This window comes from Mytilus edulis, chromosome 9, assembly GCF_963676685.1.
Source record: "Mytilus edulis chromosome 9, xbMytEdul2.2, whole genome shotgun sequence".
Classification (NCBI taxonomy): Eukaryota; Metazoa; Mollusca; class Bivalvia; order Mytilida; family Mytilidae; genus Mytilus; species Mytilus edulis.
Window position 1 is genome coordinate 31,046,679 of NC_092352.1, and position 26,071 is coordinate 31,072,749.

The 26,071-nt window shown below is 31.1% G+C and overlaps 2 protein-coding genes across 2 annotated transcripts; one reads left to right on the top strand and one right to left on the bottom strand.

Moving 5' to 3' along the window:
- The first annotated feature begins 447 nt into the window (after positions 1 to 447).
- LOC139488086 (uncharacterized) lies at positions 448 to 17,967 on the top strand. The gene is made up of 3 exons (XM_071273451.1): positions 448 to 767; positions 8,974 to 9,113; positions 15,326 to 17,967. Exons 1-3 carry the CDS (start codon positions 713 to 715, stop codon positions 15,557 to 15,559), a joined length of 429 nt encoding a protein of 142 aa, XP_071129552.1. The 5' UTR covers positions 448 to 712; the 3' UTR covers positions 15,560 to 17,967.
- On the bottom strand, positions 15,662 to 26,071 carry LOC139488085 (sulfotransferase 1B1-like). Its single transcript, XM_071273450.1, has 6 exons — positions 25,987 to 26,071; positions 23,479 to 23,648; positions 21,626 to 21,952; positions 20,476 to 20,576; positions 19,206 to 19,386; positions 15,662 to 18,487 (listed from the first exon to the last, which is right to left on the bottom strand). Exons 2-6 carry the CDS (start codon positions 23,645 to 23,647, stop codon positions 18,360 to 18,362), a joined length of 906 nt encoding a protein of 301 aa, XP_071129551.1. The 5' UTR covers position 23,648; positions 25,987 to 26,071; the 3' UTR covers positions 15,662 to 18,359.

A 26,071-nucleotide genomic window follows, 5' to 3' on the forward strand; every position in this document is an offset into this window, starting at 1 on the left:
GTGACATAAATTCCTGATAACTTTATAGAAGGAAGAAGTTAAAAGTATCCGAATGTTTGGTTGGAATCTCGATGCTTTTGTTTCTACAGACAAACTTTTTTTTCGATAACTGATATTAAGCAAAGATTTTATTAATTCCAAATTATTATTAATTTCTATAATGATAATAACTACTAAACCTTACAGAAGATGCTCTTGGTTATGTCCTTACTATATGACTTTTGGACTGTAACATTTTTTTGGTGTCTTCAATTGAAAAACTTTAAAGTCACAAGGTGAAAACTGCGTTGTATTATTTTATGTTTCACTGTTAGCAATCGTCATGCTACATACCCAGATAAAACTTTTTTTTAGTTACACGCTTTCTGCATTTTAAAGATTAACTAATGGAAATAGGATATGTATTATTCGATTTTCAATAACCAAATAAATGAAATCACAGACATTGATTTTTACCTGTTAATTGAATGTAACCTCTCGCGCAATATTTACGGATTCTGAAAACCCATCCTGGAAACCGACCTAGAATAATAGGCAATCGATTAAAGACTAATTAAGATAAAAACCTTGCCGTTTATTAATATTGACAAAATAGTGGTCTTTTAAACTGTTGATTTAAGTTGATCGAACTTTTAAGCCGTTCTTTATTTATCGTTTTAAAAAATGGGATAAAGTGCGTAATTTTCGTATTCACAATGGAACCATAAACAAAATGGAGTCAAAACTTTTAATAATTCTGTGTTACATCTCTCTTCAACAAGTATATGGTAAGTAACAATTATATATATGATATATGAAGAAATTATGTCATATAAAATAGTCATTAATATTTAAATAGTAATTAAATAGTCATATAATATCACCTATCATACCGATGGGAGGTTTATATAGCTATAAAACGAGGTTTCACCAACCGTTTTCTTCAAAAAATGCCTGTACCAGGACACGAATATAACAATTCTGTTTTATTCGTTTATATGTTTAAAAGTTTCTAGCGTTTGAATTTCTAAAGAATTTACAGATTTTCCCATTTTCCCATTTTTGATCTTACCTTGGAATTCGAAACTTTAGTTATATGTTTTACAATACGGTAATATACTAAGTTCTACCATCCGTTCCCTAACTTGGTTACGGACAACACTTCAAATACGTATAGGCTAAGTACAGAGAGAGATTTATAATAATTCATCTTTCCAAGTAAAAAAAATGAATTTGAAATAAAAGTGAATAAACTCATAATTGATATTAGGATTGAAATTTTGTATTTACGCCAGACGCCAGTCTACATTCATCAGTGACGCTCAAATCGAAAATAGGCTGAATAAAGTACGAAGTTGAAGAGCATTAAGGCCATTTTTTTTAAGTTTTGCCAAATACAGCTAAGGAAATCTATTCCTGAAGGATACACGAACCAAACAACACAAAAATGTTTGCTCATTCTCTATTTGGGTATAGAATTATTAGACCTTGTGTATATGGGATATACAAAATACTCACTGATACTAGATTAGAGAATTAAATATATAGCAAATTATTGCGTCTCTATTTTTGTTTTAAAGAATTCATGTTGATATATAAGATCTCTGCACTTCTGTAATTCATCCATTTGTGAAATGCAAAAGGAAATGGGTAAAAAAATGTTTTAAAACCATTATAAAATTGTAATATTTACATACATGTAAATTAAGTTGGTAAACTTTATGTAAATATTAGAAAAAACAATCCTTAATCGAACTTTTTCAAGTTATAACAATAAACACTGAGTAAAAATCCTATTGAAGTAATATCGTTAAAAGAGTAGTTGAGCACTTAATAAAATACATATATTTTTTTTCAAGAAGATAATTAAAAATCGAATTTAAAAAGAATGTAAAATGTAATAATTTTATTTGATGACAATTCGACGACAATAAATTTAGAAAGCCATGAATATCTATTGACACTATATTTGTTTACTTGATTGATTCATAGTGAGTCTGCCGCAAATATTATATGTTGTAACATCATTGGTTTGATATCAGTTGGTACGTTGTTTCACTATTGTTTGGATTTTAATTGATGCAATGTTACACCATTTATTTGATATCAATTGGTATTTATTTTTACATCAGTTGTTGTTTATCAATTAGTACGTTGTTACACCATTGGTTTTCTATCAATTGGTACATTGTTACACCATTGGTTTTATATCAATTGGAACGTTGTTACAACAATTGGTTGAATATCAGTTGGTACGTTGTAACATTATAAGTTTGATATCAATTTGTATGTTGTTAGTTTTGTTACACCATTGGTTTGATATCAATTGGAACGTTGTTACACCATTGGTTGAATATCAGTTGGTACGTTGTTGCACTATTGGTTGAATATCAATTGGTACCTGATTGTAACATTATAAGTTTGATATCAATTTGTATGTTGTTTCACTATTGGTTGTATATCAATTGGTACGTTGTTACACCATTGGTTTGACATTAATTGGTACGTTGATACACCATTGGTTGTATATCAGTTGGTACGTTGTTACACCATTGGTTTGATATCAATTGATACGTTTTTACACCATTGGTTGAATATCAGTTGGTCCGTTGTTACACTATTGGTTGAATATCAATTGGTACATTGTAACATTATAAGTTTGATATAAATTTGTATGTTGTTTCGCTATTGGTTGTATATCAATTGGTACATTGTGCCACCACCATTGGTTTTATATCAATTGGTACGTTGTGCCACCACCATTGGTTTTATATCAGTTGGTACAGAGTTACATCATTGGTTTGATTGATTGATTGCCTCCATATATATAAAGATTTTACAATTTATATTTTAAGAACAGATTCAAGAACATAACCCTAACATATTTACATATTCTAAACAACATCAAAGTATATAAACAGCAATAAAAAAAGTCCATAGGTAGTAACATAATTACATGAAATAGAGTCGAAAACAAAACGTCTATAATTCACCAATTTCATACACGAACAATATTAGTTAAGATCAAATATGTGACTATAAAGATCATAATTGAAGACCTGATATAGTTTATACATATAATCTGCTATGTGGCACACCAAGAGGCTCCATACATCAGCATTTAAAGTTTGCATGGTATGATTCATACTTTCAAGTAACGACTCGACAATTTCGTCATCATCTTGATTAAAGAAACGAACGGAATCTTCTACGTCAAGAATATCGACAATTTTGTAGAACATTCCTCTCCGAATGTGTAAAAGATATGTACAGCAAAGTATATAATGCATAAGTATATCCGTATTATATAAGTTACACAAGGAGCATTTGCCTGTTTGGATAGCTATGCCTCCTAATTTCACAAGCGTCATAAATTTTGAATTAAGAGACGGATAAGTTACCGCTAGTCGTAACAAACGATGCTCCGTCAAACATGTATGTATTTTATGGTACCGCTTAAGTTCTGGTCGCCGTTCAACTGAGTGTTTCCATTTGTTTTCCTCGTATATGTCTAAAGTCTGTTTTACAATTTAGCTTTTTACAATTTTGCTCCACAGTAGTTTGTCTGGAAAAAAGATTTCAGCCACAAAGTTTCAACAAAAACATCAAATTCATATTTCATCAAAATTTTGATATAGTCGTAAGTCAATGATATTTGACTGGACTCACCGGTTAATATTTGTCCCATACGAAAATTAAACATCCGTTTATGTATTGTTGTCGATTTTGCACGACACAATCTACCAAAAAACAAAAGTTTCATTTTATCAGTATATCCTTCGACAGACCACAAACCAACATTACTAATATAAGAGTCAGTCGGACTACGTTTATCCATCATTAGTATAAATCTGACGAAATATCTTTGAGTTATTTCCAACATTTCAGTTTCACGGTAGGGTAGCTGACCCCAAGTTTCACATCCATAAAGTGAAGTTGTAAGAATAACTCTTTTCCATATCAAATTATTTGTTAAGGCACTCATCCCTCGTGGATTAACACCAACAGTATATAGTGAGTGAAGTTTCTGTTTTTAACTTTTTACTGGATTTATCTGATCTATCGAAAGTGAGTTGCACCTTTGGTTTTATATCAATTGATACATTGTTACATTATTGGTTGTATATCAATCGGTATGTTGTTATACCATTGGTTGTATATCAATTGGTACGTTGTTACATCATTAGTTGTATATCAATTGGTACGTTGTTACATCATAAGTTGTCTAGCAATTGGTATGTTGCTATACCATTGGTTGTATATCAATTGGTACGTTGTTACATCATTAGTTGTATATCAATTGGTACGTTGTAACACCATTGGTTTTATATCAATTGGTTGGTTGTTACACCGTTTTGGATAGGCATTTTTACATTTTTAGCATTTTGTTTTATATGATTTGGTACTTTGTTACATCATTGGTAGGATATCAATTGGTACATTGTTACACCATTGGTTGGAAATCATCAATCATCTTCTTGTTCTTTAATAACTGAGATTGCATGTCAGAAGCGGATTGTGCTTCTGTAATGTTAAATTTCAATTGAATCAAAGGAAAATAGAGAAAACATAAACTCCAATCACCGTCTCATCCATCTTGAAATGAAACCATGTTTTAATTGTCAGTTCTACTCCCATAAAAGGATCGGTAATCTATCATTTTAATTATAAAACGTGCAATTAAATTGAATCTGATTGATTTTGAGTTCGTTTTAAAAGCTTTTTAATGTTTTCATTTATGGTATGACTTTTGATTGGATGACTTTATTATTTGACCTTTAAAATGCACTATATCATTTAACGATAAGCAATGCATGGTTATAAACTATGGAACAATGCAATACACTTAAATTGTTTAAAATGCTAAGGAGAGTACCATATATTCCATAAAAAGACAATTAAGAAATTAATTATTAACTCACTTTGTATTGTTTGTTTTGTTGTTTTTCATTGAGTCAGTTGTCAACGTTAGACATCATATTATTGCGTCCCCAAACATAAATTAAGGAATTTTTAAGTTAACATTACATGCATTTGTTTCTTTATATATCATATGTATTTCATACTGTTATTAAAACCAATGTACAAGCATGAACCTGAGATTTTAGTTATATTTATTTTAAAGACCTTAAAAAAACTATTTCAGTAAAAAGTGCTACGCACACTGAAATCAGAGCCTTACGATTATTATGTGCTTCATCTCTTTGATGATCCAATAATACTTTCACCTTGTCTATCCGGTCATTTAAAAAATATTTCTGTCACTTTTTTCTCAGTACTATTGAACAGAATGACTTCAAATTTGGTCAGCAGCTTGACATTAACCAGCTAAAATGTGTGTGCAAGTCTTCTCTGATTTTTTTTTCTAACACGTCACATATTTCTCCAATAAAATAAAACCACTAGTCCTGAACAAAACTGTTGACTTAATTCATTATATATTTTCAAAACACAATTCATAACTAAGAATAATTACAATTGCTTTCAACTAAATTTTTTATATAAAATATAAAAGATCGTGACCAGCGTGATAGTCAAACTCAAAAGTCAAAACCGAACAGATAATTCCATGGGGGAACACGAGGGACAAGAAACCATGAATATTGTGATGACTTGATCATGAATCGGTACCTTTTCGTCCAAAATTGAATTTGGCATTTACAGTTCACAAAAGAAAATTCCGCTCTTTTATTTACATCGTTAGATGTTGAGGTTTTGTTTTTTTTGTTTTGTTTTTTTCGTTTCGAAGTCTCTCCCCCTCCCCCGGAATACTTAAACAAAACTTCGTTCTGCTCGTTGTACATATCTCTAATGTACTTAATCATTCATATTTATATATTATAGACACGGTTGAACAGAGAGTTATGTTAGACCAGCGATATTTATCATTTTAATTACATTTTTGTATCTTTTTTTTTTATTGTAAATATCAATTAAAGGGGAATAAATCAATTCGAGTACCTTTGAGAATTTAAAAACACAAATTTATTAGGTCGAAACAGCCTTAAAGGAATAATTTATTTTAGTTGAAAGGAAGTACATTGTACCTTAATCAAGTTGTGCTTTTGAATATTTGACCTCCAGAGCATGACACACTCAGTTCACTTTGTGGGACTGAATATAACCTATAAAACCCTGTGTATTATTGCATTGTTCTTCTAAAGAAAATACTCCCATGTAAAAAAAATAAGGACGGGAAGTAACACTGCATCATTTATAATTATACATTATACTGGTTACACCGTCATGTATTGCCTAAACTACGACGTGTGCTTTTTCATTTTTTTGTTAACAATTAAAAGTGTTTTCTGCTTTGTGGGTGGCCGAGTGGTGTAAGTAGTCTCACTACTGTAGTAATAGCCTGCCAACTCTGTTCGAATCCTGAACTTGGCAGATGTGTTCGACTCCAATATCAATTAACAACGATTGTCTGTTTTCCTATCGAAATTCAGTGGTTCTCCCCTGGAACTGCGGCTTCTTCCACCAATAGAAAACTGATCGCCACGAAATAACACAACCCAATTTTTGTTTTTGTTTTTTTATCAGAGAGCCCAAATTCGTAACTATATAGTATGTTTTTGTTGGGATTTTAAAAGATCCTTAACTCTCCTTACATGATGCACTTTATACCGCATGGTGGTCTTCTGCTGTTTTTCTGCTCTTTGGTCGGGTTTTTGTCACTTTGACACAATTAAGACTAAAAGGAATTATAATATTTCCAATATGGTTGTATCCTATGAAACATCAAGAATGGAATCAAGCAGATCATTTAAATGTGAAAGATTATTACATCGCTGAAGATAGTAATTAGGAAAAGATCAAAGAATGATATCACCGTTTCTATGTTATAATGGAATGCTTGATGAAGCGTACACGAAATTTAAATCAATAAAACAATATGATATTTAATTTCAGCTTCTTTAAAACTGATGTATTCAAGAGTTCTAATGCATAAGTAATGTTTCTAAGAGGGCTTATGCAAGGCAAACCTTCTTCCACTCTTCAACATACCCTTCTTTTTCCAATGTCAGTCTAAATTCCTGCGACTCTTTTCACTCTTGCGATTAAAATTTATCGTAGGTTTTAGATGAGTTATTTTATTTTTAAGATATAATATAATTTTTTTTGTGAAAACAGCTTCTGCCCTTTATGTCGATAATCACAATGTGCATTAGCAACTATCGAACGATTTGCAGACTACATCATTTAATCAATGAAATTTTGTGTCCAAGATACCGTTACCATGTTGTATTTGTCGCTTTTAAGAAGATACCTTATTTTCTCGTAATTTCTTTTCTGTTCTTTTAATTTTGAGTTATTTAATAGATGTTACTACTGGAGCATAAGCTGCTCACACTCCCAAAGAACATGTTCTCATCGGGTTTTCAGTGGAGTCGGGTTCCATCCTTTGTTTTCTTCATAATAATATTTGGACTCTTCTATTTTCGCCTTTTAGCTGTATGTCCTGACTTATGATTTATTTTATTTCCTTAAAACATCTTCCATCATTCTTTGACTTACATTTTTTTCCTTCATTGTTCTTCTTTTTTTCTTTTCACACTACGTAGCAAGAAAGAATCCTTTTGAGAATCAGTTATCAATTTAATAAATCGCATTGAATTTTGAAGAAAAAACTTTATGGCAAACGTTATTATTCACATGTTTAAATGTTCACCAATAGTATCGCAAGGAGATAATTATTCAATAACAGTATTTTTTATCAGAATATTGTAAATCAACTTAGCGGGAGTTCCGGTGACAAGAACACATTTCGCTTCTTTATTGGTCTTTTTGTTATTTGGCACGTTTTTTTCTAGTCGGACACTATTAATTTTTAAGTTCACTAGAACATAAACCTAAAAATGTAGGGTTTTTTTTCGTGAGAAAATTCGTCCTGTTTAATTAATTATCTCCAGAAAAATAAGCTTAATCTTATAATGTATCTTCTACAATAGCCCAATACTATTGGAGTATAAATAAATTTGGTGTTTTTACTGTCTTCTGATTGGTTAAAATTATTAGTTTTATTTTCAATGTTGTCAATTTTGATGGCGACACGCCCACTCTGACGTTGTGTATTCATACGCCAACATGTGTGTACGTTGTTATTGTTAATATAAATAATATAAAAAGTTCTTTGAGCCTTATTTTTGATAGAAATTTATTTATAATGAATGGCAATAATTTATTTCGATTTTATTGAACCATAAAACTAATTTTTGACTCTTCACATTTTACATAATCCGCTTCGCGGATTATTCAATGTGAAGAGTCAAAAATTAGTTTTATGGTTCAATAAATTCAAAATAGAGAGTATATATTCATTAAATATTTTTTTACACCACACGCATGTTTCGTCTACAAAACACTGACCAGTGACTTTGGACTTAAGTACTCTATTCCTATGGTAGAAAGTCCTTAGTATTTTAGATTAGATCGATTCAAAGTTTTTTAAACAGTCAAACGACCATACAGTATGTCCAGTTCCAGCTAATGGAGTTTATGAAATAATAAACTTATTTCAACAGCAGCTATTTACTAATATTTTTTCAGAAATAATTCAATTCTCTTTTAACGTTTAGATAAAACTTGATTATAGTACCTTACGATCAGCTTTGCACAAGTATGCAGTGGGAGACAATAGAAACAATTTACTTCAATGGGAGTGGCCAATTAACACAATGCTCATTGAACAAGAAAGTGTCCATAGTACACGGATGCCCCACTCCAACTATCATTTTCAATGTTCTGTGGATAGTAAAATAAGGATGAAAACTCTAATTTGGCATTAAAATAAAAAGATCATATCATGAGAAACAGGTGTATTAAGTTTGAAGTTGATTGGACTTGAACTTCAACAAAACCTTTTTAACCTAAACCTCTAAAAGTCAATGAATTATTTTCAAAGAATAACCAATCTTTTATGCCATCGCGGAAGCAACTCATTGAAAGTCTTTTTATATTATCTTTCATACTTTTTAAACCTTATTGTAGGATATGGAAACAATACAACACTGTCTTGTTTTGACTGTGAAGAAGAATTTGAAGAAAGATGGGATCCATATACTGATTGTCAAGTGTATCCACATAATACACCATTGAGACCTTGCTTAGATATTGAAATGTATTGTATGGTAAGTTATAACGTGGGATATATCATAAATATTATTATTTTACAGGAATCTCTGATGAATTCAGAAATATTACTTGCAACTATCACTAATAGTTTTGGTTAATGGAATTTTATCAGGTCGCCAATAGGTAGCGCTGATATCTTCCCCTCAACAACTTTGATAACGACGATCAGTATTGTTGACGTCTTGATTGTAAGGACGGAAGCTGAAATTCTGATAGCAATTTGGAATCTGCTTAATTGCTGTTTGTTTTTACAGCTGTTAATTTTTATTTCTATAATCCTTTTGTGTATACTAATTTAACAAAATTATTTTGTGTGCAGTGATTTTAAATTCTAAATGAACTGTTAGAAAGATTTTTCACAGTGACACATTTTTATGTTTGTGTTTAAAGGTGATTAATTACTTATCAATCTATTTACTTAAAAGGTCTCTTTCTTAAAAACTGAACAACCCTAATATATGATCCTCATATTTTTTTAAATTATAAGACTATTAAAAAAAATCTGTAGGTCAAATAAATAATATAGAAACTTCAGATTAAATTACAGACTTTATATATTAAAAAAAAGTATGTGATATCAATATTTGAAAAAGAAATATAATTTTACAATTTATATTATAAAACACAAATCCTTATCTTTTTACAACACCATAGAAGTACATGTAATTGAAATGTAATTCAAAAGTAATTGAGCATTACATGCCTTTTTCAATGTAATTAATTAAATTACCATTACATGTCATTCAAAAAATGCTCAATTACACATTACATTCAATTACATGGAAAATTGTAATGCATTACACTTAATTACCATTACATTTTCAATTACCCCATCCCTGGTTGGGACTAACATGAATATCCGGATCTGAAGCCATGGTTGATCGATGTCAATGCATTATGCTTTTCAGATGTCAGCATATAATGTGCTCATATAGCTTACATGGTACTGATGTCAATAAGGTCATTCTATAACTTGCAGCCGAATGTCATTCTCCTTTCTTGAAGATGCTATATATGTTGGCATTTCTCAAATCCTCTGATAGAGTAGCCGGAATATGGTTGTTATTATTGGAGCCAGATGTTCGGCTCATTGTTTCAGTACTCTGTTTGGTATGTTGTCTGGACCCGATCCTTTGGATGGGTTGATATTTTGTAACAGCTTTTTGGTCCATTCTGTTCTGATGGTAAATTGATGTATGGAGTCTTTTGCCCTTTGGATCTTTAGCATCTTTCATAATAGAGAGGTTGTTCCTTGATTATGTCTTTGCAGTTGAATTCGCTTGCTAGTATAATATTATTAATTTTGTTCTCCTCTGTTGATTTTTTCCAGAGATTATTGTTTTTAGTTTAATCTTAACCGATTTAATTTCGCAGTTTATTATATATATTCAGTGACTATCATGCTGTTATGGTCCAAGATAAATACACCTCCTCCTAGGCTTCCTCTGTTATTCCTGTATGATATGTAGGTATCAGGGAATACTTCTGCTAATTTTATAGCATCTGTAATTGTTTTTCTTTTCGTTTTATACCCCTTTCAGCCAACATTCTATGCCAATAATGATATACAGCTTAGTATATTGTATTGTTGTTTTAAATTTAGAGCTTTTTTCTTTGATATTACTGCAGTTTACAGTCATGATTCTAGATTGATTTTTATTGTTTATATTAAAGGATGGTGGTGTTGTATCCTTTACACTGTTTCTTGTTCCTTTCACATCAGACCGATTTCTGGTAATTGTTTTGTCTTTTGAACTGCTTGTTACAAGTGGACTAGATGAACCCTAAGGTATGTTGTTAGTTGTTTGCAATAGCTTACGTTTTCTATCTCTTGTATGGTAAATGAATGAAGACACATTTAGGCTGTCGCATTTGAAACAACCCATGGCGCATTTGTCCTTTATAGAACTTCGTAGTCTGTTGTGATTAGTTCGATGCATGAGCGGTGGTGACAAATGGTGCAGCATTCGCAAAACACTCCCTCTCTTGACCATGTTACCGGTCTTTCACATACGCGACAAGGAAAGACAATGTCACCGGAAAGTATGATAATGAGCCGTATTGTTGTTATATAGCAAGTTGACTTGCTTTTGTTTCGATAACCCTGTATGTGCATTTATAATATACAGAACTATATGAGCTGGATAGGAAAAATAGCAGTGTGTACTTCATTGTGTAATTAATATAGCAATGGAAATCTGACTGATTTTCTTATCTGTTTAAACAGTTTAAGGGAGATCCTTATTGTTGTTGGCTTATAGTTTTATCTTACTGATTGTTCTTCTGTGTAAGTCCAGTGTAGCAAGGGAGATCCTTACCAATAAGTTGAAATTGTATGTAAAATGTAGCAAGGGAGATCCTTACCAATTAGTTGAAATTGTATGTAAAATGTAGCAAGGGAGATCCTTACCAATTAGTTGAAATTGTATGTAAAATGTAGCAAGGGAGATCCTTACCAATTAGTTGAAATTGTATGTAAAATGTAGCAAGGGAGATCCTTACCAATTAGTTGAAATTGTATGTAAAATGTAGCAAGGGAGATCCTTACCAATTAGTTGAAATTGTATGTAAAATGTAGCAAGAGAAATCCTTACCAATAAGTTGAAATTGTATGTAAAATGTAGCAAGGGAGATCCTTACCAATTAGTTGAAATTGTATGTAAAATGTAGCAAGGGAGATCCTCACCAATAAGTTGAAAATGTATGTAAAATGTAGCAAGGGAGATCCTTACCAATTAGGTGAAATTGTATGTAAAATGTAGCAAGGGAGATCCTTACCAATAAGTTGAAATTGTATGTAAAATGTAGCAAGGGAGATCCTCACCAATAAGTTAAAATTGTATGTAAAATGTAGCAAGGGAGATCCTTACCAATTAGATGAAATTGTATGTAAAATGTAGCAAGGGAGATCCTTACCAATAAGTTGAAATTGTATGTAAAATGTAGCAAGGGAGATCCTCACCAATAAGTTGAAATTGTATGTAAAATGTAGCAAGGGAGATCCTTACCAATAAGTTGAAATTGTATGTAAAATGTAGCAAGGGAGATTCTCAACAATAAGTTGAAATTGTATGTAAAATGTAGCAAGGGAGATCCTGACCAATTAGTTGAAATTGTATGTAAAATGTAGCAAGGGAGATCCTTACCAATAAGTTGAAATTATATGTAAAATGTAGCAAGGGAGATCCTCACCAATAAGTTGAAATTGTATGTAAAATGTAGCAAGGGAAATCCTTACCAATAAGTTGAAATTGTATGTAAAATGTAGCAAGGGAGATCCTCACCAATAAGTTGAAATTGTATGTAAAATGTAGCAAGGGAGATCCTTACCAATTAGTTGAAATTGTATGTAAAATGTAGCAAGGGAGATCCTTACCAATAAGTTGAAATTGTATGTAAAATGTAGCAAGGGAAATCCTTACCAATAAGTTGAAATTGTATGTAAAATGTAGCAAGGGATATCCTTACCAATAAGTTGAAATTGTATGTAAAATGTAGCAAGGGAGATCCTCACCAATAAGTTGAAATTGTATGTAAAATGTAGCAAGGAAGATCCTTACCAATTAGTTGAAATTGTATGTAAAATGTAGCAAGTGAGATCCTTACTGATTGTATCTCGAGTGGCTGTCCAATGTAGCAAGGGATATCATTACTAATTGGATTAGTTATAGTTGATGTGTATAACAGGTAAAGCAGAGTAATCCTTACTGGTCTTGAATCCAACAGTTGGTTAATGCATGTACAGTTGTTTTCCAGACTTTAGCTAGAAGTGGTCCTGAGTGTATCCCGTCAAAGTATAGCCAAAAGTTAATGTTTTTCTTGTGTTTATGTCCCAGTTCTTTAGGTTTTTAATTATGGATGATGTTGTTATTGAATAATGACGAGCATACTAATTCATTCTTGTTCAGTTTTCTGATCTTCTCATTTACCTTGTGGATTTGTGCTTTTAGTTTCTTATTTTGTTCCCTGAAGTTTCGGGTGTTGTATGGTCTTTGTTTTTGTTGTATTCTGAGAGTGAGTAGACTGGTATTTCAAGGAAGATGATTCTACATTGTGGATATTGTTTGATCAGTTCTTTCATTTCCTACGGTATTTAGCAGCTTTGTCTATTTTAGTGTTGTTTTTTTTTTTGAAAGGTCGCAGGTACCATACCATATATATAACCAGATTTTATCGTTTCATTGTTTCGTGTCTGATGTTGCTTTTCAACAACCTGTTACCTTTTTCGGTAAAAACTAATTTTGTCCACCATTTTAGGTGTTATTCTATGGGGCTGCTGATTTTTCATCTTTAAGCACTTTTAATCCTTTTGAGCCGGAAAGTACGGCGGGGGAATGCGCTCTTTCACCTATAGGTAGTTCGGGTTGGCGCTCTTATTACTACAAAAGTTTTGTTTTTGACATCAAAGTTTTTTGGTATTTAGTGAGTCTATATTGGTAATTCTAAAGCAATGGGTTCATGTGACTAAAGTTGATGGGAAGTGAGGATGTCGATGCATGTTGATTTCCACATGGGTTATATTATGTTGTTTGGGCTATGCATATTTTCAAAGTGGTATATTGGAAAAGCTACACAGCTTGGCCTGTCGTATTTCCTACATATCTCTATTTAGGGCTTTCAAATTATTGATTTTCAAATAAAATATATCAGATGGCTTATAAATAATCGGATTTAATGCGAATTAAAATGAATAATTTCTCTCCAAAAAAATTATGAATTATGAGAGCATTCATTTTCAATAATGCATGCTGCTTCCGGTTAATATATGTATTGATAATTGTTCTTAGGTACTTTAATTTTATCTAGGCGTTTAAGTATTTGTATAGTTTCTGAGTAGTATTAAATGAGGTATATTTCTACCGTTGAGATCGAAAATATCAGACAATAAATAGTGAGCTGTTGTAAAGTATTTTTTATTGACGTAATTTAACAGAGATGTGACGTCCGTTCCGTTCGATTCTCTTGATATCTTATCCTGCTCAACTAGTTTTTGGCTGTTACTTTGTTATTACATAAATTTACAACATGTCTACATGTCATTTAGTCCGATTGTTCGTTCGTACTAACTTTTCAGACTTCATAATGATAGTTTAAAGTACCAATTTACATTTTGTTTTCAATTTAACAGTCATTGATCGTTAAAATTTACTGCAACCTCTGTTGATATTTTCTATTCAAGTTTAAGGTTTCTTGTAAATAAATAAATGTTTTCACCATTTTATATGTTTCCAAGTGCAGCGAACATGAAATACAATTAACTAAAGGTCAATGTTGCTTTTTCAGAATTAAAGTTCTAGATGATGCTATGTCGGTATAATAAAATTAAAATGCAATTAATTGTTGACTCGTCCAGAATATGCAATGAATATTTGCCATTTGATGTTACTAAGCAAATAAAAGACTTGATTTTGACTTGTATAGTAAATAAATACAATTAATGATAGTGCTTTCTCATTGTAATTGCATCCTTTTAAAAAAAATGTATTGAAATAGGATGTAGTTATGTGACTGTCCCGAGACAGGAACCTCACTTATGGATCCTGTTAAAATATCTAGATGTTTAATATCATGATGGGATTTTGATGTAAATATGTTAGTCTGTCATGTGTCTGTAATCTCGAGTATGGTTTTAATTTGTCGGATATCTGTTGGAAATGTATGTGTTAATGTTAGTATGTCCCTAGAGGAATATCTCGCTAGTGTGTTTCTGTGTCATGTCTTAATGTTTTATATCGTTTGTTCAAATTGGTGTAAATTGATGTAAATGTTAGTCGCTTTTAAAATTGTTCTCAGCCTATCTAATTTTGGGAAAATTTAAAGCTGTATGTGTTTTAGACTTCATTCTATTGTTGAAGACCAAATTTTGATTCGCCTACGTAAATAAAATACCAGGCTTATTATAAAGTACACCTTATGCATATTTTATTCCACACTCATTAGTAACGCTCGAATAAAAAAAAAAGTGAACGATGAAAATTAGTAAGGACGTTGAACAGAACTAAAACCAAACATTTTGGATTAACCTTTATTAAAAATGTTAAAACCAAAACATTTGATGAAAGCTAGGTATGTAAAATACATTGTATCTTTATGAGCTATGTGATCAAAATTAGGGTTTCAAAAAATGAAAAACCAAATTGATATATATTGAAAAATATGTATATTGAAATATTAATATTGCAGAAAAAAATATATGTGTCTATTTTAGGTAGAAAAGGTGACTATTTATGGAATGACGACGAGTATAAAACGTAGATGTACTTCCGAATGTTACTATGGCTGTAGAGCACATAACTTTGGTCTGACTACAATGAAATGCACGTCATGCTGCCAGTACGCAGGGTGTAATATAGATGGATCAGCTTCGATTTCATTCATGTTTGGAACGTATATGTGTGTTTTGAATTTGTGTTTTCTAGTGACGTTATTGACAAAACAGTAACCAACCAATTTCTTTGATATTTTGCCAAATCTATTTACCGATCAAGGTGATGACATCATGTGCCTTTAATAATATTTCATTGATGAATAATATGCTTTGTAAAAATAATATAGTACACAGAGAACAAGATGACATGCGCATAGTGAATACCTCGTTTGAGAACATTCACATTATTAAAAAGAATGGTTTCAAGACAAAAAAAATTTAATCAGTCAATAGAAACAATGAGTGTTTAAGCGGTTATGATTACCTAAATCGACATCATCAATTATATTATATGTTGGGACATATATCGTGACTATAGGCTAGAACAATGACATATAACAACGCATCACCTTCAATCGTATTCGCCAAACATTGTATCACCTTATAAAATATAAGTTGTTGCCAAAAGAAAGTAAAACATGTACATTCATTTATCCAGCATTTCGTTAATTTCGACTTTTTTATAAGTTGTAAGTGTCTTTGAACTAACTGTCAGATAACTGCGAGTATTCTCAGATCTGTTCCTAGTGTCTTTTTGTTGTCGGGATGTATAAGTACCCGGCCACTTCAACTTGTATTTTTGTCCATCTGATGAGTTAAGCCTTTTTCAACTGATTTTTATAGTTCGTTCTTATGTTGTACTGTTATACCACTGTCCCAGGTTAGGGAAGGGTTGGGATCCCGCTAACATGTTTAACCCGCTACTTTATTTAAGTATGTGGCTGTCCCAAGTCAGGAGCCTGTAATTCAGTGGTTGTCGTTTGTTTTATGTGTTACATATTTGTTTTTGTTTTTTTTTAATATAAAATAGGCCGTTAGTTTTCTCGTTTGAATTGTTTTACATTGTTTTATCGGGGCCTTTTATGGCTGACTATGCGGTATGGGCTTTGCTCATTGTTGAAGGCCGTACGGTGACCTATAGATAATGTCTGTGTCATGTTGGTCTCATGTGGACAGTTGTCTCATTGGCAATCATACCACATCTTCTTTTTTATATGACACTGACATCGGAAAAAAAGAAAAACGACGAAAAAAGAATAACAGTAAACAAAATACTTCATAGAAAACTTAAGACTTAGCGATATGAAACCCAAAACAATCGGGGTGATCTCATGTGTTTCTGAAGGGTAAAGCAGTTTAATGTATGCAGTTGTTATCAAATTGTTTGATTTTTTGGCAGTTCAGTGTTGTTTCTGTTTTATTTTTCCCTCTTAAAGTTGATGTGTTTCCTCGGTTTTGCTTTGTGACAATAATTTATTTTCGCTTAATCGATTGATGACTATTAAATAACGGAAAACTACTGATGCCTTTATTTGGTAACCTTTGTATTGCTTTATAAACTGTTGTTTCTATTTTTGCCACGGTGTGAACTATATTTTTACTACCTTTAGGATCTTCTCTTTTTATCTATTATACATATATAACTATCAAAAGCAAAATATAATAATGTTCAATCACAGTATCCCATATTTAGATTTGATATAAATTTGTTCTTAAATTCGTACATGTTCAGATATCCTGCGGAATTTCATTTAGATTATGAATAAAAGAATTTCGAATATTGGTATTTTTACAGTTGGATTGTTATTTCAATGACCTTCAAAATAGTTTCATTAATGTAGAACGTATATCTCTCTATATTTGATTTTGACACTTTGGTTGGTCAAGTGGTGATTACATTAACAGTAATTTGTAGTTATTGTTGACAATTGTTTGGTTTTATATGTTATAGACTGGGTTTTCTCTACAATAAAACTCTTTTATTATGAAAATACATACAATTCAGAATTTGAAGATGGACTTAGAAATATGAAAAATGTATGTTGAGGTATATCAGAAAAATCAAGGAACATTGTTAGACAAACTTTCTGAAGTAATGCATAGTGTTATTAAATAAATAGTCTATTCAAATACTTTAGTACATTTTTTTTCAAAATTCCCTGAATTATACAAGAGAGTATATGAACAAAGTGTTAGAACTATTCAGTGATTTTGTAAAATTCCTAGTAAAAATTAGAGATTTCAAAAGTTCCATAATGTATAAGAAAAAAAGTATACAAAACGCTTGAAATTTCAAGGATTTTACAAATTCGAAGGAACTATAATATCATGTATAAACTAATGATATACATCGGTAAGATATAGATAACAGGATATGTGTAACATATTATTATAAATAATCGAATGTCAGCCGGGATCAGACACTGGCCCCTTTGTACTAAAAGCTTGAGGAAAAATAAATTAACTTTTCTTTTAATAAAGAATTATTATTGTATTGCACTTCTGATATTATGCATTATCATTATATGCCTTTATATATCTTAAATCAATTCATGCGTTACCAGGGAAGTAATTCAAGAAGTAGTTTAACAATGTTAGTATAAAAAAAATGTAAAAAATTAAAACAATATATAGTCCTCATGTGTTTGCAACTGTAATTCTTTATAACTAACCAAGTTTGATGAATCAATACAGTTTTGGAAGTATAGATTTCCATTTACAAGTCTTTAGAATTTCCAATTCATATATATTTGGACGTCTTGAAATACTTATATTTGGCAAATGAATTTCGTATATTGGATGCCATTATGATATAATTTTTAGATTTCAGTCGAGTTTCACAATATATATGGATTACACTATATACATTATATACACAGTATCATATAATATAGATATACATGAAATTATGAACATTTACACATAAAGTCAATGAATGAGTATTAAACATTAATATTACCATTGGTCTATTTTCACGAAGCAAAATATCAAAATATATTTGTATAATACAAGTGTGCTTAGTTTATAACAGTCTTTAAACGAGCGGATGACCTTTTGTGTATCTTCTTATTAGATTGGACTTCCCTTTCTTTTGCGAAATTGTTTGTTCAAATTCTTCTATTTGCTCGTCTGAGAATGTATTCTTCCAGTCACCGACAATTCCTAGAAAGGGAATTTAAACATTTGATTTTATGTATAAACTATTCATTGTGAAGTATCGTACATCGTAGTTTTAGTTTCCGTTCGGGTCAGATGTGTTATAGCTATCCTAACAATAGTTTATAAATTAACTGTTTTCAAAAGTATGAATAATTCGAAAAACTAAGTGTGGAATTTTGGGTCCTCAATGCTTTCCAACTTTAAACTTGTTTGGCTTTCAATCTTTTTTCATCTTAGTGTCACTGATGAGACTTATGTAGACAGATACCGTGGATTATATCATCCGTTCTAGATAAGTCCAGAAATTCTGAAATTTTCTTTACTTCTTTGAAGCAGTCCTAAAATAAAAATCACCGTCTTGCGTATCAAGTTATAAGGCTGGTACCTTTGATCACAATTGAGCAAGATTTATGAACGACTGCTTATGTTTTCTAAAAGTTGCCATGATAAGCTTCAAAGATATTAAGACAAGTGTGTTTATATATTTATGTTAGTCTTATGACTGATTTTTATCTTAGCTTATGATTTTATTAGTTTGAAAAACCTGTCAAATGTGATTTTTAGAACCTTACAATACTTAAAGTTGAACAATTCTGTTGAACATAAACTTAATTTTATTATTATTATAATTATGATTACGTATGAATTTTCACTTTCATTGTACAAGTATCACAATTATTGATATTGTAATTTAACTTTCTTAAAGTTTTCTTTATATTACCTTTTCTGAAGTAAGGATCTGTTCCGTCTTTACTGATCGCTGTTAACTTGTGTCCCACTGATTTTAGTTTTTCTGCCTTGAAATTGTCAAACTGGGTATTCTTAACGATACCGTGGATTATATCATCCGTTCTAGATAAGTCCAGAAATTCTGAAATTTTCTTTACTTCTTTGAAGCAGTCCTAAAATAAAAATTAATTTAAAAAATATTTTTCAGTTTTATGTAATAGCTCAAAGTTCCAAAATATAGTAAGATATATGAGGTTGTTTAAAATTTTCGATTTTCTTTCACATTATAAGCATATCATAGTGTATGTGAGCTGCAAAGGATTGTCAAAAACTTGGTAGTTAGTGTTAAATGAATGCAACAGTAGTATACCGCTGTTCAAAACTCATAAATCCATGGACAAAAAACGAAATCGGGGTAACAAACTAAAACTGAGGGATACGCATTTAATATAAGAGGAGAACAACGACACAACATTGAAATGTAACACACACACACAGAAACGGACTAAGCATAGACAAAATCCGATGAGAATAACAAATATAACATCAAAACAAAATACATGAATTTGGGATAGATAAGTATCGTGACCCGTCTTATAGTAATGTGAATTCACACTCAAAAATAAGAGAAAACAAACGACACAACGCAAACACAACGTTAAAATGTAACACACACAGAAACGAACTATAATATAACAATGGTCATATGCCTGACTTGGTACAGGACATTTTTAAAGGAAAAAATGGTGGGTTGAACCTGGTTTTGTGGCATGCCAAACCTCCCTCTTTTATTGCCATGTGAAATATAACATTAAAATGACAACACAACATTACAGGACTACAATATAAATAAATAGGAGAACACAACTGACAAAGAAACACACGAATAATAGCTAACAAAAGGCAACAAGTTTAAAAATTTTAATACGCCAGAAGTCCATTTTGTCCACACAAGACTTACTAGTGACGCCCAGATACAAAAGGTTGAAACCCGAATAAGTACAAAGTTGAACAGCATCGAGGACGAAAAGTTCAAACAAGTTGTGCCAAAAACGGCCAGGGTTTTCTGTTAGGTACCAGAACATCCCTATTATTTAGAATAATTTATACTTTTGCCAACAGTAAATTTTATAAAACTGAAGTATTAACTAATTATGAAAAACTGAAGTATTAACAAAGTTAACCATAAATATGTAATCAATGTAGACATATATCATACTTTATATAATATGCAATATTTACGGCATATTTTCTTTACTTACACGATGAAGATCTTCATAAGATACAAATAAAACGGGATGATCCTTGTCCAGCTGCAGTTCTTCCCAACCGTTTACATGTTCATACCAAGACCCATATCCAACTGCAAAAGACAACTAGACGATTTTTAAACGTTTATGAAAAGCACAGAACTTATTTTACTTCATTCAGTATCTCCCGCAGTGATTTTGGGTGCCTGGAAAATCCATCGAACGTTTTTGTGTTAAAAATATTTTGTCACCAATGAACGATCAAGATTCATAGAAGAAGATTTTCATATCTTTTACGTTATATATTCAACGTACTTCTGATAAAGAAGGCTTAACCGGATTTTTTACAGAAGAAAGACAACTCTGGATTTTCTAACGCATGAGCTAAATTATTTCTTTACTTCTAAAATAAAATCATTTAGTCAATTCATTTGGTCAGTAAATTTGCCGTGTGCTTGAATTGAACCAAGTTTTACCGGAAAATGAAAAAAAAAGATGAACAGTAATATTCACATGAACAAAATTTTTTATCTAACATAAACAAAATTGCAAAAGCAATTAAACACTTTAAGGAGAACAAAATAATGGTATACCAAAATTCTTTAAGTGACCTCGAATATAAGCCGAAATGTACGCGTTGACGTGCTTAGCATTCTTCCCGCGTTATTCAAAGCATTTGAAAACGGAAAGTAAGTGTCTGACAAATCCGTACATTTGTCATGCTGCTGCCCATATATGAAACCATTCTGTCATGCAGTACACGAAAAGGGTTTTACGGAAGTATTTGTAAGACGAATGGACAAGATGAATGACAACGTTGAATAAAGAAAAATAACCAAACTCAAAGGAAATATCAAAACGGAAAATCATTTATTAAATGGCAAAACAAAAAGCTCAAACACCGAACGAATGGAAAATAACAGTCATATTCCTGACTTGGTACAATTATTACCTTATGTAGAAAATGAGGGATTAAACCCGATGTTATAGCCAGCTAATCCTTGTACTTTTTTGACAGGCGCAACCATTATATAGACCACAATGTATGGTCAAATATTGAACCACTCCTAGAATGGTGGTGATAAACAAATTTTTAGTAGTTATTTAGAAAACAAGGTTATAAAAACAGAACAATGATGTGAAAACAATTGAAAGAACTTACGTGTTCCAGTTTGAAAGAGTTTTAGAAAGTTGTCCCATGATCCTTTGTAACTTGACCAACTGTCATGTAACTTCAACATGAAATGATACATTGATACAGCCACATCTCTTGGATTCCTGATTCCATAAATTATCTTGTTTTTCTTCTGGATTATTGATTTAGGGAGATAGTGTGGTGTCATGTGAGACTGTAGAACTCTAGGAGATTGTAATTCGTCCAGTTTTTCTGTTCCATTAAGTTCCAAGTTGGATGTATCAAACACGCGGTCTAAAACTTCTGACTGGTTACTTATAAGCAGTGACACGATATCCCAGAGCCATAATGTACCTATAAGACATTAAAAAGTACAAGATTAAAATGCCAGGTTTATTATACATATAATGTACCTATGAGACATTAAAAAGTAGAAGATTAAAATGCCAGTTTTATTATACATATGCTGCGATATGCAACATATTTTACATGTAAACCATTCTCATTAACTATAATTCCTGGTCATCCTTTCGTGTCGTTTATGCACATCTCTGCCTAACCCCAAAAAATTGTTTGATGAAAATCATCAATCTACTTATTCTTTCTGCCAATCCCATACTGCATCTTTTGTTAGAATTATTTTAAGAGATTTCTTATACTAGTAGCATACAGTTTCGTTTATACATTTTTCGAAATCTCCTGAAATTAAATCAAAACTTACTCAAAGTCCTCTGTTTAAAACTTGATGAAGTAAGGTATTCTGGAAAGGTACTGAGAAGATACTGTAATTCTGATAATATATTTCGGTCAACTGTTTTATTCGTTGACACTGCAAATTGCGTTATGAGGGTGTGATAATTGCTTTGACAGCAAAAGAAATATTAGTAGTCAACTATGTCGATGATGGCCTATATCAATCGACCAAATGATGATTGCCGTAAAAATAGAAATTTACTACTAGTATCTGAAAAGCCTTGATTAAATAGTGCTTCTGATCACAATGGGCACACGCTCTGGCAGTTATATGTTACATATATATCCAGGAGCTGTTAAGATGTTGCCACATAAAAATAGAGGCTGTGGAGCCTAGCCTTAAGTCATAATTCCTGAAAAAGGCAGGATTACAATCATGTACAGACAACACATGTTATCTCTTGGATATCATTTTAAAACGTCACTACAATTCTAATAAAAACATTTTTAGATATCCCACTAAACATCGACTTTACGATGTTAATAACTGGTATAGGATCAATTTATCTGTAAAACCCACATAACTAGGAGATGGTTTTAAGTAAATGAAGACAACAGTAGTATATCAATGTTCAAAAGTCATAAATCGATTGAGAAAAAACAAATCCGAGTTACAAACCAAAACCGAGGGAAGCAAAGGAACTACGAGAACACTGTACACTTTTTAATAACTTATCATTACTGGAGTTTTTACTTATTTGTTATCAGAAAGAGTCCAGGGTTTCACGTTGGTCCTTGCGACACATCGATTTTGAAATACAAGATAGTAATTTATTAAATAATGATGATTGCAACATTAGTTTGTTTTAAAAGACTGACGATGCCATGGCAAAACGAAAAAAGATCATTAGACAATTAACAGTATACGATATACAATATAGAAAAACTAAAGACTGAGCCACACGAACACCACCAAAATCGGGGAGTGATCTCATGTGCTATAGAAGAGTAAGCAGATCCTGTTTTACATTTGGCACCCGTAACGTTTCTCGTGTAAGTACACAACCGGTGATAAGTATGATTCGGTAGGTCACATTCGAGGAGAAGATGGATTGTGGTGACGAATTATCTGACGTTGTCAGCGAAACGATCAACCAGTTCGCGATTTTAATATATAACAAACCTACCAGATTTCGGATATGTACAAACTAACACATCATCATGTCTCGTCTCCCAGCTCTGTAGTTCTTTCAAATGGTCTGGTCGTGCTGCCATTACTTCAGGAAAATAATGACCATTATCAACCCATACCCGTATTTTCATATCATCACAGTCTTTAAATTCTTGTATCGACATTCTGTTGATAATATCGAAAACATAGTTTAACCTCATAGTGTAAAATAGCTTTGCAGATTACAAAATAATGAGTAACAATAAATAAGGACAATGGTATTACAACATACACAATCAAAGATAAATAAACATGATAAAGGTTAACGTACGACCTTCAACAATATACAAGGGTTTTACCAAATGTTATGTTCTGAGAAAATTTCTCGTTGATTTACAGATTAAGCAACACTAGTTTACCGAATCATTCTCTCATATAAACAAAGAAAACCACTGATAGGATTCTTAATCTAAGACGGGCAAATTAACATATGGCGTGGGTAAAAATAGTTTTGTGCACCCAACCTGACCTGCGGTTCAGATTCCTACATATATATATCGTCCACTGCACTTATGATAGTTTTACCAGTACATCATATATATATAGTCTTAAGCAGTGAATAACAATAACTGTGTGCACAGAAAACAAAATAAACATGCCTATCGTATTTTTCAACAGTAAATAAAGTAATTCTTTCAAGTTGAATAACACTTGCTCAATAAATGTCTGATTACCATCGAATTTTGGTAAAACATTGGATAATTTATTACATTCAGTAATACTGCAAGATAAAATATGAGACGTCTTCACGAAAATGTGCATATCGAAACAGCTGGAAAATATGGAACGCACGAAAAAGGTACATCGCCTGAACTTGCTCAAGGAAAATTAATAAAATAAAGGGAGATTATTTCTGCGTGTATTAAATTTTGCTGTAGATTACCATGATTTATGTTTACCTTATAAGGTCTGAAACGACAAAAATATCATTGGTTTATAATATTTAAAATACGCTGATAATGAATATTATAAGATGTCATGTTTTTGAAAAACAGAATTTCCGAGGTATCATCGGTCTTTTTCCATCTTTTCGAATGTGTTTTATGAGGGAATAGTAAATTATGATTTCCAGAGGCCAAACACGTATAAAGATTCAATATAAGGATAGTCAAGTGCATAGAAATTTCTTCTTTTAGATAAGGAAATGGAATCAAAACTGCATGTGATTGGTTTCCACTACTCTCTCGTTAAAAAAAAGTTTTCAAAAAAATGATGCATTAGCAATGTCGGGAAAAAACACAGAAAATGTAAGTGTTATAGATCGTATGCGACCGACGCACTTTTCTTCAATTTACCTTCACAAGTAACGCTCAAAGTCGAATATTCGAAAGTCAAGAATGTATAAGAACAGAAACAGGTGATGAGTTATATAACCAAAAAAGACCTAACGGATAGCTAATTCATCTCTGGTCAACTTTGATTGATGGAGTTAAAACTTTTAAAGTGTTTCGTTAATATAATTTCATAAACATTACGAATATTGCGGCACTGCCAATATATGTAAATTAACTGTCTTTGTTATTATAATTTATAATAAAAATAACAATAATAATGATGATGATAATGATAATGATAATGATGATAATGATAATGATAATGTTAATGATGATGATAATAATTATATTTATATCAGATTTATTATTATTATTAAAAGAAAATATATATCATATCCATTGGTTGAGCGTAAAAATATAATCGGTAGAAATTGATATAATTCATTTTTATATTTTCAATTGATGTTCAAAGAGAAACTTGAGTGGTTTGTTATCTTTTCTGTCAGTCATTGGAATAAAGAAATGTTCTAATCTGTTTCTGGTATTTGATTTGCTAGATCATTACTATATGGATGTACTTTTAAAACTATTAGAGTTTGGATGTAAAAATATATAGGCCTCGAGCATCATTGAGGAAACATTTATTGTCAAAATGCGAATCTGGTGCTGTTAAATAGGTACCGTTTATATCATAACTATGTTCAAGAAAAATAAGATAAGAGTTCAGTTGTTTGAAACATAGACTTGTTATGATCATAAAGCAGGCCTTGATGGATTAAATATTGGACACCACAAAGCGTTAAATGAATAAGATAAACAAAGGTAGTTGTCTTGCAAAATTTGAGATCAAATATAATTTAACATCCATGCTAAACGGAAAGCAGGGTTCATTGCACACATTTCTTGTGAATATGAATGTTGGGGTCTGCATTAATTCATCTATTTATAAAAAAAAATTATTAATTTTTCAAATATAAACAAAATGTATTTCTAGATTAATTTTGAAACAATATAGATTCGAATTATTTTAAATAAAAACCTGTTCTAAAATTGATTATTTCAATTATGTATCTTGAACTATTTTTTTTAAAGTTATTTGCATAAATTATAGATAGACACAATTGATAACATAATACAAATATATAAATACTTCAGTTAAATGTATTTTATACTCATTTAAGTATATTTACCTAACTTCCAGTTTATAAGAATTAAATTGTCTTCTTTTTATCCAAAACTCTCCAAATTAATTAGAAGTCACCAAATGAAATAAAA